Genomic DNA, 12,665 nt, shown 5'->3' with positions numbered 1-12,665 from the left:
AAATGTAATTCCAGGCATTAACATCTCAGGGTACATTCCACGGACAGCTATCACACACATTACCCATCCACGGACCTTGGAATCAGACACATATCAGCCTCACCACATCGTTGTGACACACTTCCAGTCCACTTATGATACAGTTATGCATTTTAAGTGGTCCACTTTGGATTACACATATGTTTTTCATTGCACTGCTGCTGCCAGGGCACTTTGCATGCAGAGATAGGCCCCTGTTGAACCAGGCTGCATCTCGAGGCTGCTGACTCACTCACTGTCTTATTGCTCACTCACTTTGTGCTTGCTTAAATACTCACAGCATCCTGCTTTTGTGCCAACTTGAATACTCACAACGTCCCTGCCTTTGGTGCTAGCTCCCTCACCAGAGATTAAAGGCTCAAAGAACTTTGATCCTGCCTTGCTATTTAGCTCAGACATAAAGATTGATGTAGTTTTTCAGCATTGGTCAGATCAGACATGTTGCATGGCACCATGTTTTGCCAATCTCAGATATACAGCATGTGCCAGCAGTCTAGGTAGCAAACATGATTCACGTGCATAGTGCATAGCCCTGTCTCAAAGTTTAAGCAGAGTGGACCCAAGTCAAGTCAAGTCAAGTCAAGGAGGCCTGCTGTCATTCAGACGTTCTGGCACAGAAAATCTTGCACGTCATCTAATCTCAGTCCAGGGGATGAAGAAAGTCAGTCTACCGCTGGACTGGACACAGTTAAGGGATGTGTAGCACTTTAGTCTGTTGCTGTTTGAAGAGGCAAACACAGCTTCTACTTCTTTATTTTCACTCCTACTGTTGTTGAGTGAAAATGAATGTTTTGAACCGTTCGAAGGCTTCCCTGTATGTAATGGCCCCACATTAAGCAGTGGGAAGAGTTTGAGTTACATTGGGCATTGGGGAAAGAGCAGCTGCCATTTAGATAGGGTGTTGAGATGGGATAGGGCTACCTATGGATAACTGTGGCTTGCATCCTCAACAGCAATTGATGTGAAACTGTGGACTTGTGTGTGCAATGAAATGTCAGCTGAGTCTGTTATGTGTCCAGGGGAGTGTTGATTTGTGGTCGCTTTCCCATTACATCCATGGTGAATAACAACTCAGGACTGCCAATGCTTGACTGACATTGGTGAGGCCTCCTCTGGAGTACTGGTCAGCCTGTTACAGGAAGGATATTATCAAACTGGACAGGGTTCAGAAAATATTAACCAGGATGTTGCCAGGAATGGAAGGGAGAGGCTAAATAGACTTGGACGTTTTTCACCAGAGTGTAGGACGTAGAGGGGTGGCTTTATAGAGATTTTTTAAATCATGAGGGGTATAGATAAGGCAGGTGTCTTTTCCCAGTGGTGAGGGATTTCAAGACTAGGGTGGCATATTTTTAAAGTGAGAGCAGAAAGGACATGAAGGACTACATTTTTACACAGAGAGTGGTTCATGTGTGGAATGAACATCCAGAGAATCAAGTCAAGTCAAGGCTGGGCTTCAAACAAGGTGCAAGCAATCAGGGCCCGGCCATGTCCTGACAAGTGGCAGAATAGGATGTGCAGGTCACCTTTGGGAGCATGGTGCATAAGGCAATGAGATGGGTATGAAACATTTGCGCTAGAAACCTGCTGGCCTCACAAAGAGAAATATACCATGAGACTCATCAAAATGGCACATGGTGGATTTCTGGTACAATTCAGCCATCAAGAGTTGCAGTTTCACGTCTGTTTCGATGTTGTTGGGTGTCCACAGTGCATGGAGTTCTTTGTTTTTTACAATTGACACCTGAATGATTCTTTTGTTAAAAAAAAAACTTAGCTTCTACCTTTGAATCTTCAGTTTGATATAGTTTTGTATGAATTAGATTAGATTCTCTATAGTATGGAAACAGGCCCTTCAGCCCAACAAGTCCACACCGAACAGTAACCCACCCAGACCCATTCCCCCACCCTATATTTACCCCACACTAATGCACCTAACAATATGGGCAAATTAACATGGCTAGTTCACCCTAACCTGCACATCTTTGGACAGTGGGAGGAAACCGGAGCACCCAGAGGAAACACACCCAGACATGGGGAGAATGTGCAAACTCCACACAGACCCGAGGGTGGAATCAAACCCGGGTCCCTGGTGCTGTGAGGTAGCAGTGCTAATCACAGAGCCACCATGCTGCCCCAAATCAATGGGAAAAAAAGTGTTTACCCCAATTTTTTACATCTATCCTCTTAGTGATTCTCTGTATTTCCATTTGCCCTTTTAAATAACTATTCTTTTCTACACTGATTATTCCCATTTTTCTAATGTCTGTGACTCTTGTTGCCTCTGCCTTCCTATATCCTTTAGGTGTCCTTCCTCAACTAACTACTATCAGTTATCTGTCATTTATTTCAGCGCTGCCTGAGGGTCTTCAATGCGTGCATACCATTTGCCGTGTTTCCCTACGATACATTAGTAACTGGACTTCAGAAGTGACTCATTCCTGGAGTAAAAGGAAGTCCTTTTAGAAATGTCTTCAGCCGGAGAGTGATGAATCTATCACTGCCACAGAAGGCTGTGGAGGCCAGGTCATTGAGTATATTTAAGTCTGAGATGGACAGGTTCTTGAGTGTCAAGGGGATCTCCTTGGGGGAGAAAGCGAGAGACTGCAGTTGAGAAACTTATCAGCCATGATTGAATGGTGGAGCTAACCCGATGGGCTGAATGGCCTAATTTCTGCTCCCACATCTTGTGGTCTTATGGTCCAAATTCTTTGGAATACCCTGAGGTTGTAAAAGGTCTAATATAAATGCACCAAATCCTTTCTTTCATAATTGTGTGCTGTGTAATGTCTGTGTAGTTTGCTAGAATGCCTTTTATTTAATTTCAGTATAACTGATGCCAAAGGGACAGCTTGCAACAGATTCTCCTTTATGGTTTTCACTTTAACAGTGTACAAGATAAAAATGAATGGGAAAGATTATCAGAACTTCAGTTTAAACAAGGTGACAAAATCCTCATCTCTTACCCGTATGTCTGTACCTTGTATGTTGAATTAAGGTCAGATCACCAGCATTCGTTAGCAGGTAAATGCATTTCTTTAAAATAAATGTTTAGAGTGTATGATTACAGGATTAAACAATATTAGATGTATTCCCTTTTACTTAGCTTTCAATGCTTCCTTTCTAACTTTTATTTTCCTCTCCCTCTGTTACTTGCCAAGCATCATTGTCCATCCAAGAGATTATTTGGCAGACCGGAGCCAAGCCTCATCACTTCCTGTGGAAGCTCATTCCATACACTCACCACCCTCTGTGTGAAAAAAATTGCCCCTTAGGTCCCTTTTAAAGCTGCTGTATAGGGCAAGCAAGGAGGCATGCTGAGCTCTTAGAGCTGTACAGCATGGAAACAGACCCTTCCTTCCAACTTATCCATGCTGACCAGATATCCTAAATTAATCTAGTCCCATTTGCCAGCACCCGGCCAATATCCCTCTAAACCCTTCCTATTCATATACCCATCCAAATGCCTTTTAAATGTTGTAATTGCACCACTTCCCCTGGCAGCTCATTCCATACATGCACCACCCTCTGTGTGATAAGGTTGCCCCTTAGGTCCCTTTTAAATCTTTCCCTTCTCACTTTAAACCCATGCCATCTAATTTTGTACTCCCCCCACCCCAGGGAAAAGATTTTGTCCATTTACCCGATGCATGTCCCCCGTGATTTTATAAACTTCTATAAGATCACTCCTCCGACGCTCCAGGGAAAACAGCCCCAGCCAATTGTTGATTGAACCCAACCCATTACACCTTTACCCCCACTCATCTGCTTCTGATCGGGTGGATCAGGATTTTGTTGTGGAAGGAGCTGTATGATTGCTTGGGTAACATTTAATTTTAAAATGTCTTGTGCTTTATCCATTTTCTCCAACTCCCCAGCCCTTCACTCCTGATTGTTCTGCCTTTCGTCCCTTGATCAATTGGTCTGGAATTCTCTCTGTAAATCCCTCTGCTTGTTCGTTTAAGACCTCTCTCTTTTGAACCAAGCCATTCATCAGTCCAACTGATTTCTCTGTTCTTACCAGTTGTTTTCATCCTAGGGATTAAGACATGTGTGTCAACTCAGCACAGACTGGGAATTGAAATTGGGACCCTCTGGTTACTTTAAGTAGTAATTTAACCCTCAATAATTGAGAGACTTCTGCTAATTCTTTATTGTAATTTTTGAGAGCATGACATTTGTCAGTTAATACATTTCAAAATCAGACGGGGTATTGAGTACAAGAGTTGGCAGGTCATGTTACAGTTGTATAAGACTTTGATTCGGCCACATTTGGAATACTGCGTACAGTTCTGGTCACCACATTACCAAAAGGATGTGGATGCTTTGGAGAGGGTGCAGAGGGGGTTCACTAAGATGTTGCCTGGTATGGAGGGTGCTAGCAATGAAGAGTGGTAGAGTAGATTAGGATTGTTTTTATTAGAAAGATGGAGGTTGAGGGGGGACCTGATTGTGGTCTACAAAATCATGAGGTCCACAATATGGACAGGGTGGATTGCAAGAAGTTTTTTCCCAGGGGGGGGTCTCTTACTAGGAGTCACGAGTTCAAAGTGAGAGAGGAAACGTTTAGGGGAGATTTGTGTGGAAAGTTCTTTACGCAGAGGGTGGTAGGTGCCTGGAACACATTGCCAGCAGAGGATCTGGATCAGCACAGGCTTGTAGGGCCGAAGGGCTTGTCCCTGTGTAATAATTTTCTTTGTTCTTAGAAACAATGACAACAGCATGTTAAACTGTACACGTTGCAATTTTTGAAATCTTATGCTATTGGAATTAAGTGAGATTACACTTTATTTTTACATTTCACGTTGCAAGATGCAAGTTGCTATGTCCCAGCTGATGGTAATATTGGATGCCAGGCTCAGTGGTGAAACCTGACTTGATAGGCCATAAGTTTTACTTCTGAGATTTGGTTACCGTCATAGTTAGTCACTGAACATATTCAAGTGACATATTTCCCTCATTTCTGTCCTAAAAGATTTTAAGACTGCATTCCTTAGCTCTGGACTCACCTACATAAATAATATCTTTTCCACGTCCACCATGTTACGAGTGTTTGGGATTTGATAAACTGCAATCAAATCACCCCTCACTTTTCTAAACTTAGGTGAAACCTTGCTCTGCTTGTCCAACCTTCCCTCATAAACCAACTTGCTCAATCCAGGTATCATTCTGGTAAACCTTCTCTGAACTGTGCCCAACACATTTACTCTCTTACTTCAGTAATGAGACCAAAACTGCACACAGTATTCGGGATGTGTTCTGACTAGTGCCCCATAACCTGAAGCATAACATCCTCACATTTATGTTCAAATTGCTATGATAGTAAAGAATAGCATTCCAGTAATCACTTGATGTATCTGCTCCTAATCCTTTGCAATTCATGCATTAAACCACCTAAATCTTTCTACACCTTGGAATTCTGCAGTTGTTCACCATTTATATAATACTCTGCTTTTTCCTTCCTGCCAATGTAAACAACATCACATTTTCCCACATTATTCACCACCTGCCAGAATTTTGCTCATTGATTTAACCTATCTATGTCAGTCATAATTGTTATTAGGTCATCTTCACAACATGAGCTGTAGGGAGAGGCTGAACAGGCTGGGGCTGTTTTCCCTGGAGCGTCGGAGGCTGAGGTGTGACCTTATAAAGGTTTATAATATCATGAGGGGCATGGATAGGATAAATAGACAAAGTCTTTTCCCTGGGGTGGGGGAAGTCCAGAACTAGAGGGCATAGGTTTAGGGTGAGAGGGGAAAGATATAAAAGAGGCAACCTTTTCACTCAGAGGGTGGTACGTGTATGGAATGAGCTGCCAGAGGAAGTGGTGGAGGCTGGTACAATTGCAACATTTAAAAGGCATCTGGATGGCTAAATGAATAGAAAGGGTTTGGAGGGATATGGGCTGGGTACTGGTAGTTAGGTTAGGATATCTGGTCGGCATGGACGAGTTGGACCGAAGGGTCTGCTTCCGTGCTGTACGTCTCTATGACTCTACGAAAACAAGACCCTGCCGTTCTATCATTGTTGCTCATTTGATAAGTTGGAACTCTGAACCTAACTCTCTACCTACCTGCACCATGCAGAAGTTCAAGAAGGAGTCTCAGACCACTTTCTCAAGCCAACTAGGATTGGGCAGTTAATGCCACTTCACCAATGACCCCCTACAATTTTTATGAAAGTTCAAAGGATGTGCTTGAATCTTTAAAGTTTGAGGATAGATGGATTGCGTGTGAACACACTTAAAAACTGTTGAGGGTGTTCTGATGATGTGAAAGGCATTGCATAAATGTGCAAGTCCTTCGTTACTCTCTTTGCTTCAACAGCTTTTGTGAAAGTGCTGTCTAGAGTCCAGAACTGTTGACATAACAAAACTGAGTGAAAGATATTGACAGAAAAGTGTGACCAGAAATCACGCTATGGACAAAAGGAAAGTACCCCTCATGCAGGTTTTTTTAAAATGATGGTGGTCATTGTGGAGTGGAATGGTGCTCCAATCGATTTAATGTTATACAATCAGCTTCATAGTTCGATTTTATAACCCATGCTCAATTTTGTTTCCAATTATGTGTTTTTCAAAAGTTTTACAAACTCACTTTTTCAAGTCTTAAAGTACAAATTGAAAGCCATTTATCTCCTTGACTTTGAACAGGGATGAGTGACTTCTTGACTGATTTGTGTTTCCTTTGTTTCAGCTGCAGGTGAATGCCATTTCAATGATTGTGTAAGTAAAAGTAATTGTAATTTTGCAACATGATCCTTGATATTCACTGACAAGAAGCCACACCTTTCCAAATAGTACTTTGTAGTGTGATGGGCTTGGAGCTGCTTCTGTATGAAAGGGGCTATAAAAATACAAGGTTAATGACAGAAAAATGCCTGATCTTCCCTTTCAGAAGGAAGAAATATAGAAATTAGGGGTTGGAAGAAGCCATTCACCCCTATGATCCTGCTCCATAATTCAGCAAGATCACAGCTGGTCTTCTACCTCAACTCCATCTATTCACACTATCTCCATATCCTTCATTCCCTGTGTACCCAAAGATCTATTGATCCTGGTCTTGAATGTATTTAACGACTGAGCACAACAGGTCTCTGGTGTAGAGAGTTCCAGAGATTCACAACCTCTCCCATCACAGGCCAAAATGGCTGGCCCCTCAGTCTGAGACTATGGCACCGCATCCCAGACTTACAAGCCCAGGGAGACATTGTGTTGGAAAAACACCGCAGGTCAGGCAGCATCTGAGGAACAGGAGAATTGAGGTTTCAGGCGTAAGCCCTTCATCAGGAATATTCAGGCTTATGTCCAAAACGTCGTTTCTCCTCCTCCTCGGATGCTGTCTGACCTGCTGTGCTTTTCCAGCACCACACTCTCGACTCTGATCTTCAGCACCTGCAGTCCTCACTTTCTCCCAAAAATCAGATGACACCAGGTTATAGTCCAACAGGTTTGCTTGAAATTGCAAGCTTTCGGAACTCAGCTCCTTCCTCAGGAATGGTATGATGGAGAGATATAAGACACAGTATTTATAAGCAAAACGTTAACAAGCTGAGGTCAGGTTTTTTTTGACAGAAAAGAATCATGAATGAAATAATTCCCCTTGTGTGTCTGTGTGTCTGTCTGTCTGTGTGTGTGTGTGTGTGTGTGTTGTGTGTGTGTGTGTATGTGTGTCTGAGTGTGTGTGTGTGTGTGTGAGAGAGTGAGTGAGAGAGAGAGAGAGTGCGTGTCAGAGAGAGAGTGTGTGTGTGTCAGAGCGAGAGAGTGTGTGTGTCAGAGAGACAGAGAGAGTGTATGAGTGTATGAGAGAGAGATAATTAATGTATGAATGTGAGAGAGAGAGAGTGTGTGTCTGTGTCTGTGTCCGTGTCTGTATGTATGTGTGTATTTGAGAAAGTGCAAGTGTGTTTCCCTCTTGAGACAATCTCTTCATTTCAGGGAACCAGTCAAATTAACTTTGGAAGAACTTCCTCAAAGGCAAGTAGTTCTTCCTTACTGCGTGGGTTTCCTCTGTGTGCTCCGGTTTCCTCCCACAATCCAAAGATGTGCAGGTCAGCTGAATTGGCTACGCTAAATTGCCCACTAGTGTTAGGAGGGAAATGGTTCTGCGTGGGTTACTCTTCGGAGGGTCGGTGTGGACTGGTTGGTTCAAAGTGCCTGTTTCCAAACTGTAAGGAATCTGATGTAACCTAATCTAAAGAGACCAAAACTGCGTACATTAATCCATGTGGCTTTATCAACATCCTGTATAATTGCTGCAAGACTCCTTTGTACTTCTAACCCTTTCTAACTCAAGCTAACATAATTTATTGTTGTGTTAAGTGTTGCACACTTTCTGTGATTCACATACAAGGATGCTCACATCCATCTGCAAGGGGAACTTCTCACCATTCAAAAGAATTCTACCTTTATTCCGAGCCAAGTAGAAAACTTCTTAATTCATTACATTCTATTCCATCTGTTATGCTCATTCCCACCTTTTCCAACTTAGTATTGTCAGTAAACTTGTAAGATGTTCCCCTCCTCCAAGTCATTGAATATAAAATTTATTATAAATAGCTCAGGCCCAAATGCTGATCCTTGCAGCAGTCTGCTAGCTTTAGCCAGCGAACGCTGTTAACTAATTCTCAATCTATGTTATGAAATTATCCGCAGTCCCAAGTCCTATTTTTCTGCAATAGCCTCTTGTGTAATACCTTCTTAAGTGTCATTTTTTAAATCTAGACTCACTCCATGCACTGCTTACCCCCATAGGAGAATTGGTTGAGGACTCTGGATCTGCACTCAGTGGAGTTTAGAAGGATGAAGGGTGGGGGGATCTGATCGAAACTTACGGAATACTGAGAGGCCGGGATAGAGTGGACACGCAGGAGATGTTTTCACGAGTAGGAGAGACTAGGACCTGAGGGCACAGTCTCAGAGTGAAGGGCCCTTCCTTTAGAACTGAGATGAGGAGCAATTTCTTCAGCCAAATCTGTGGAACTCCTTACTGCAAAAGACTGTGGAGGCCATGTCATTGAGTATATTTAAGATAGATAAGTTCTTGATTAGTAAGGAGATCAAGGGTTACTGAGAGAAGGCAGGGGTTGAAAGCTATCAGCTATGATCGAATGGCAGAGCAGACTCAATGGGCTGAATGGCCTAATTCTGCCCCAGTATCACATGGTGTTTTGATCTTATCCATCGTACTAGCTACGTCCTCAGAAAAAAACTAATAGATTTGTATACACAACTTCCCTTTGATAAATCTGTGTTGACTTTGTCTAATCATATGATTTTCAAGTGTCTTGTTGCCACATTATTAATAGGCAATTCTTAACATTAATAGATAAGTTTTGCCTGCTACTAATAGTGGGCTAACTGCCCTGTAGTTTCTGTTTTCTCTGTCCCTGTTCCCTTAAATAATGGGGTTACTTTTGCTACCCCCCCAATCTGTCAGTCTAGAATCTAATTCTGGAAGATTAAAGTCAAAGATCAATGCATCCTCTATTTCTGCAACCACCTGTTTGAAAACCACTGATCTCACCAGCGCTGTATGTTTACTTGTACAGGGTTCTTTGAGTTCCTCATTCTTGCTAGACACTTGGGTTTCCATTAATTCACCAGACTCAGAGCCATCTCACTCTTGCTTCTCTGTTTTCTCTTTATCAAGTTCTTGCTCCGCTTTACTGAATTGTAAAATCCTGTAGCCTTTCAGCATTACTAATCTTTCTGGTAACATTTTAAGCCTCTTTTTTGGATCAATAATATCTTACGGCTTGCTGGCCACACTTGGATCACTTTTACTGTGAGGTCTTTGTGTGGCTCAGAGGGAAGCATATTTGTTACAAATCATGATTGAATTCCTTAAATATTAAGGAATGTGGCTTGTCTAACTGCATGTATTCCAATATGGTTTTCTAATCTACCTTAGTTAACTCAACCTCAAATTTAAATCCCCAGTCACTTTTAAGCTGAACGTAACTGCTATTATATTATAATCACTATTGGAGGTCAAATCTGCTAGCCCTTTCACAATAAACTATGCTGATAACAAAATAGTCTGCTTTCTATTTGGTTCTCCAACTTACCGAACTAAAAAAAAACTTTCTTGGTTTCTCATGTTCCTCTTGTTGGTCTTTTTGTTAACTACCCTCTAAATTACCAATCCTCTTGCCACTGGAATGGTTTCTCCTTATTTATAGTATCAAAGCCCTTTATAATTTTTGCCACCGACACCAAGGCTCCCAAAATATCCCTCCTCTCTCAGAAGAGTTCCATGAACTCTCTGATTCCTCATCACATCCAGGAAATCTCTTCTGTACCCACTCCAAGGCCTTGTCATCATTCGTAACGTGTGTGGTGAGGAGAATTTAAATTGCCCCATCGTTTTTCCTCTCTCCACTTCTTTTAATAAAGCCACTGATCTCACCGTGGGCAGCACGGTGGCACAGTGGTTAGCACTGCTGCCTCACAGCGCCAGAGACCCGGGTTCAATTCCCGCCTCAGGCGACTGACTGTGTGGAGTTTGCACATTCTCCCCGTGTCTGCGTGAGTTTCCTCCGGGTGCTCCGGTTTCCTCCCACAGTCCAAAGATGTGCAGGTTAGGTGAATTGGCCGTGCTAAATTGCCCGTAGTGTTAGGTGAAGGGGTAAATGTAGGGGAATGGGCCTTGGTGGGTTGCTCTTCGGAGGGCCAGTGTGGACTTGTTGGGCCAAAGGGCCTGTTTCCACACTATAGGTAATCTAATCTTTAAAAAATGCAAGTAATCTAATTTAAACTAATCATGTCGGATGCTGTCTTTGTTTACTACATTTTCAAGTTTCATCTCATCTGCAAACTTCTAAATTATGCCTTGTATTCTCAAGTCCAGATCGTTTAACTGATGTTGAAATGTGGAGTAGTCCTAATGTCAACTGTGTGGATCATCACTGTACTTTCTGGAATAAAAATCACCATCATTTTCTGTCCTGTTGACAAATTTGTATCCATGGAAATGTCATGGGCATTGTTTCAATAATGAATCTATTGTCCTACCTATTAGTAGTGTTCTGCAACACCACTATTTTGCTCCTTGTGTCTGTGCTGGGATTTTCGAAGAACTAGTCAATTAGTTCCACATCATAATGACTCACTTCCTAATAGAATTCACATCTGCCTTCTGACTCCAATGTCAATTACATGAATTCCTGTCTTCTGGTTACCAACGCTCCTACCAGTACAAACAGCTCCTTATTTACCAATTGCTTCACAGATTTGAACATCACTATAAAACCTTTCGGCACGGTGGCTCAGTGGTTAGCACTGCTGCCTCACAGCATCAGGACTCAGGTTTGATTCCAGTCTCGGGCGACTGTCTGTGTGGAGTTTGCACATTCTCCCCGTGTCTGCGTGGGTTTCCTCTGGGTGTTCCCGTTTCCCCCAACCATCCAAAGATGTGTCGGTTCAGTGTATTGGCCATGCTAAATTGCCCCATAGTGCCCAGGGATGTGCAGGTTAGGGTGGATTGGCCGTGCTAAATTGCCCCATAGTGCCCAGGGATGTGCAGGTTAGGGTGGATTAGCCGAGCTAAATTGCACCATGTGCCGAGGGATGTGCAGGTTAGGGTGGATTGGCCATGCTAAATTGTCCCATAGTGCCCACGGATGTGCAGGTTAAGGTGGATTGGCCGTGCTAAATTGTCCCATAGTGCCCACGGATGTGCAGATTAAGGTGGATTGGCCATACTAAATTGTCCTATAGTGCCCAGGGATGTGCAGGTCAGGGTGGATTGGCCGTGCTAAATTGTCCCATAGTGCTCAGGGATGTGCAGGTTAAGGTGGATTGGCCATGCTAAATTGTCCTATAGTGTTCAGAGGTGCATTAGTCAGGGGAAATGTAGAGTAATGGGTTTGGAGAATGGGTCTGGGTTGGTTACTCTTCGGAGGGTTGGTGTGGACTGGTTGGGCCAAAGAGCCTGTTTCTACACTGTAGGGATTCTTTCTTTAATCTTCCTGTTCAAAGGCCAATTCTCCAGATTTTATTAGGTAGACATACAGAGGATGTTCCCAGCAAAAAAAAAGCTAGGGTCTGTAAATATAAGATTTACTAATAAATGCACTGTGGAATTCAGGAGAAATCTTTTTCCACAGAGAGTGTGGAGCTCACTACCATGAGAAGTGGCAGAAGAAAATAGCATGATTGCATTAGAAGGGAGTCAAGACAAACACATGCAGGAGGAAGGAAGAGAAGGACATATTATCAGGTTGGATGGAAAGGATTTGGAAGAGGCTAATATAGAGCATAAAAACAGCAACGATCAGTTGTGCTGAAAAGGACTTTATGTGGTATTTTGCCAACCAGAGCATTATCTGCATTACTTGTATCGACTTATTCCAACAGTTCATCAAAAACGTAGATCAACTTAGTCAAAAATGCGAGGTGCAGACTTTTATTATTTGCCCATCCTTTGACAAATTTGACAAATCTGAATCGTAAATACTAAACTATGAGCGTGGTTTTTTTTTTCGAAGTGTGGGGGATCATTTTTTTAGGTGGTGACGAACATGCTATCCCCGCTGCAGAGATAACTCACCAGATTTTCCGATCGATCAGCTCATTCGGAGCTGACAGGCAGAACAGAGACAAGTATCTCACCCTAACGCAG

General features: G+C 42.7%; 1 protein-coding gene across 1 annotated transcript in view; it reads left to right on the top strand.

Annotated features, from left to right (window-relative positions):
• Positions 1-10,975, top strand: part of LOC122547706 (membrane-anchored junction protein) — a 28,697-nt gene extending 17,722 nt beyond the window's left edge. The window contains exons 3-5 of the mRNA XM_043686300.1: positions 2,938-3,063; positions 6,738-6,766; positions 10,893-10,975. Of these exons, the coding sequence (XP_043542235.1) occupies positions 2,938-3,063; positions 6,738-6,766; positions 10,893-10,901 (164 nt within the window). The 3' untranslated portion in view covers positions 10,902-10,975. The remainder of the gene's footprint in view (positions 1-2,937; positions 3,064-6,737; positions 6,767-10,892) is intronic.
• Positions 10,976-12,665: the final 1,690 nt, after the last annotated feature.

Source organism: Chiloscyllium plagiosum, unplaced genomic scaffold, assembly GCF_004010195.1.
Source record: "Chiloscyllium plagiosum isolate BGI_BamShark_2017 unplaced genomic scaffold, ASM401019v2 scaf_13923, whole genome shotgun sequence".
In the NCBI taxonomy this organism is placed as follows: Eukaryota; Metazoa; Chordata; class Chondrichthyes; order Orectolobiformes; family Hemiscylliidae; genus Chiloscyllium; species Chiloscyllium plagiosum.
Note: the sequence above shows the minus strand (reverse complement) of the source record. Positions and strands in the feature narration are given on the sequence as shown.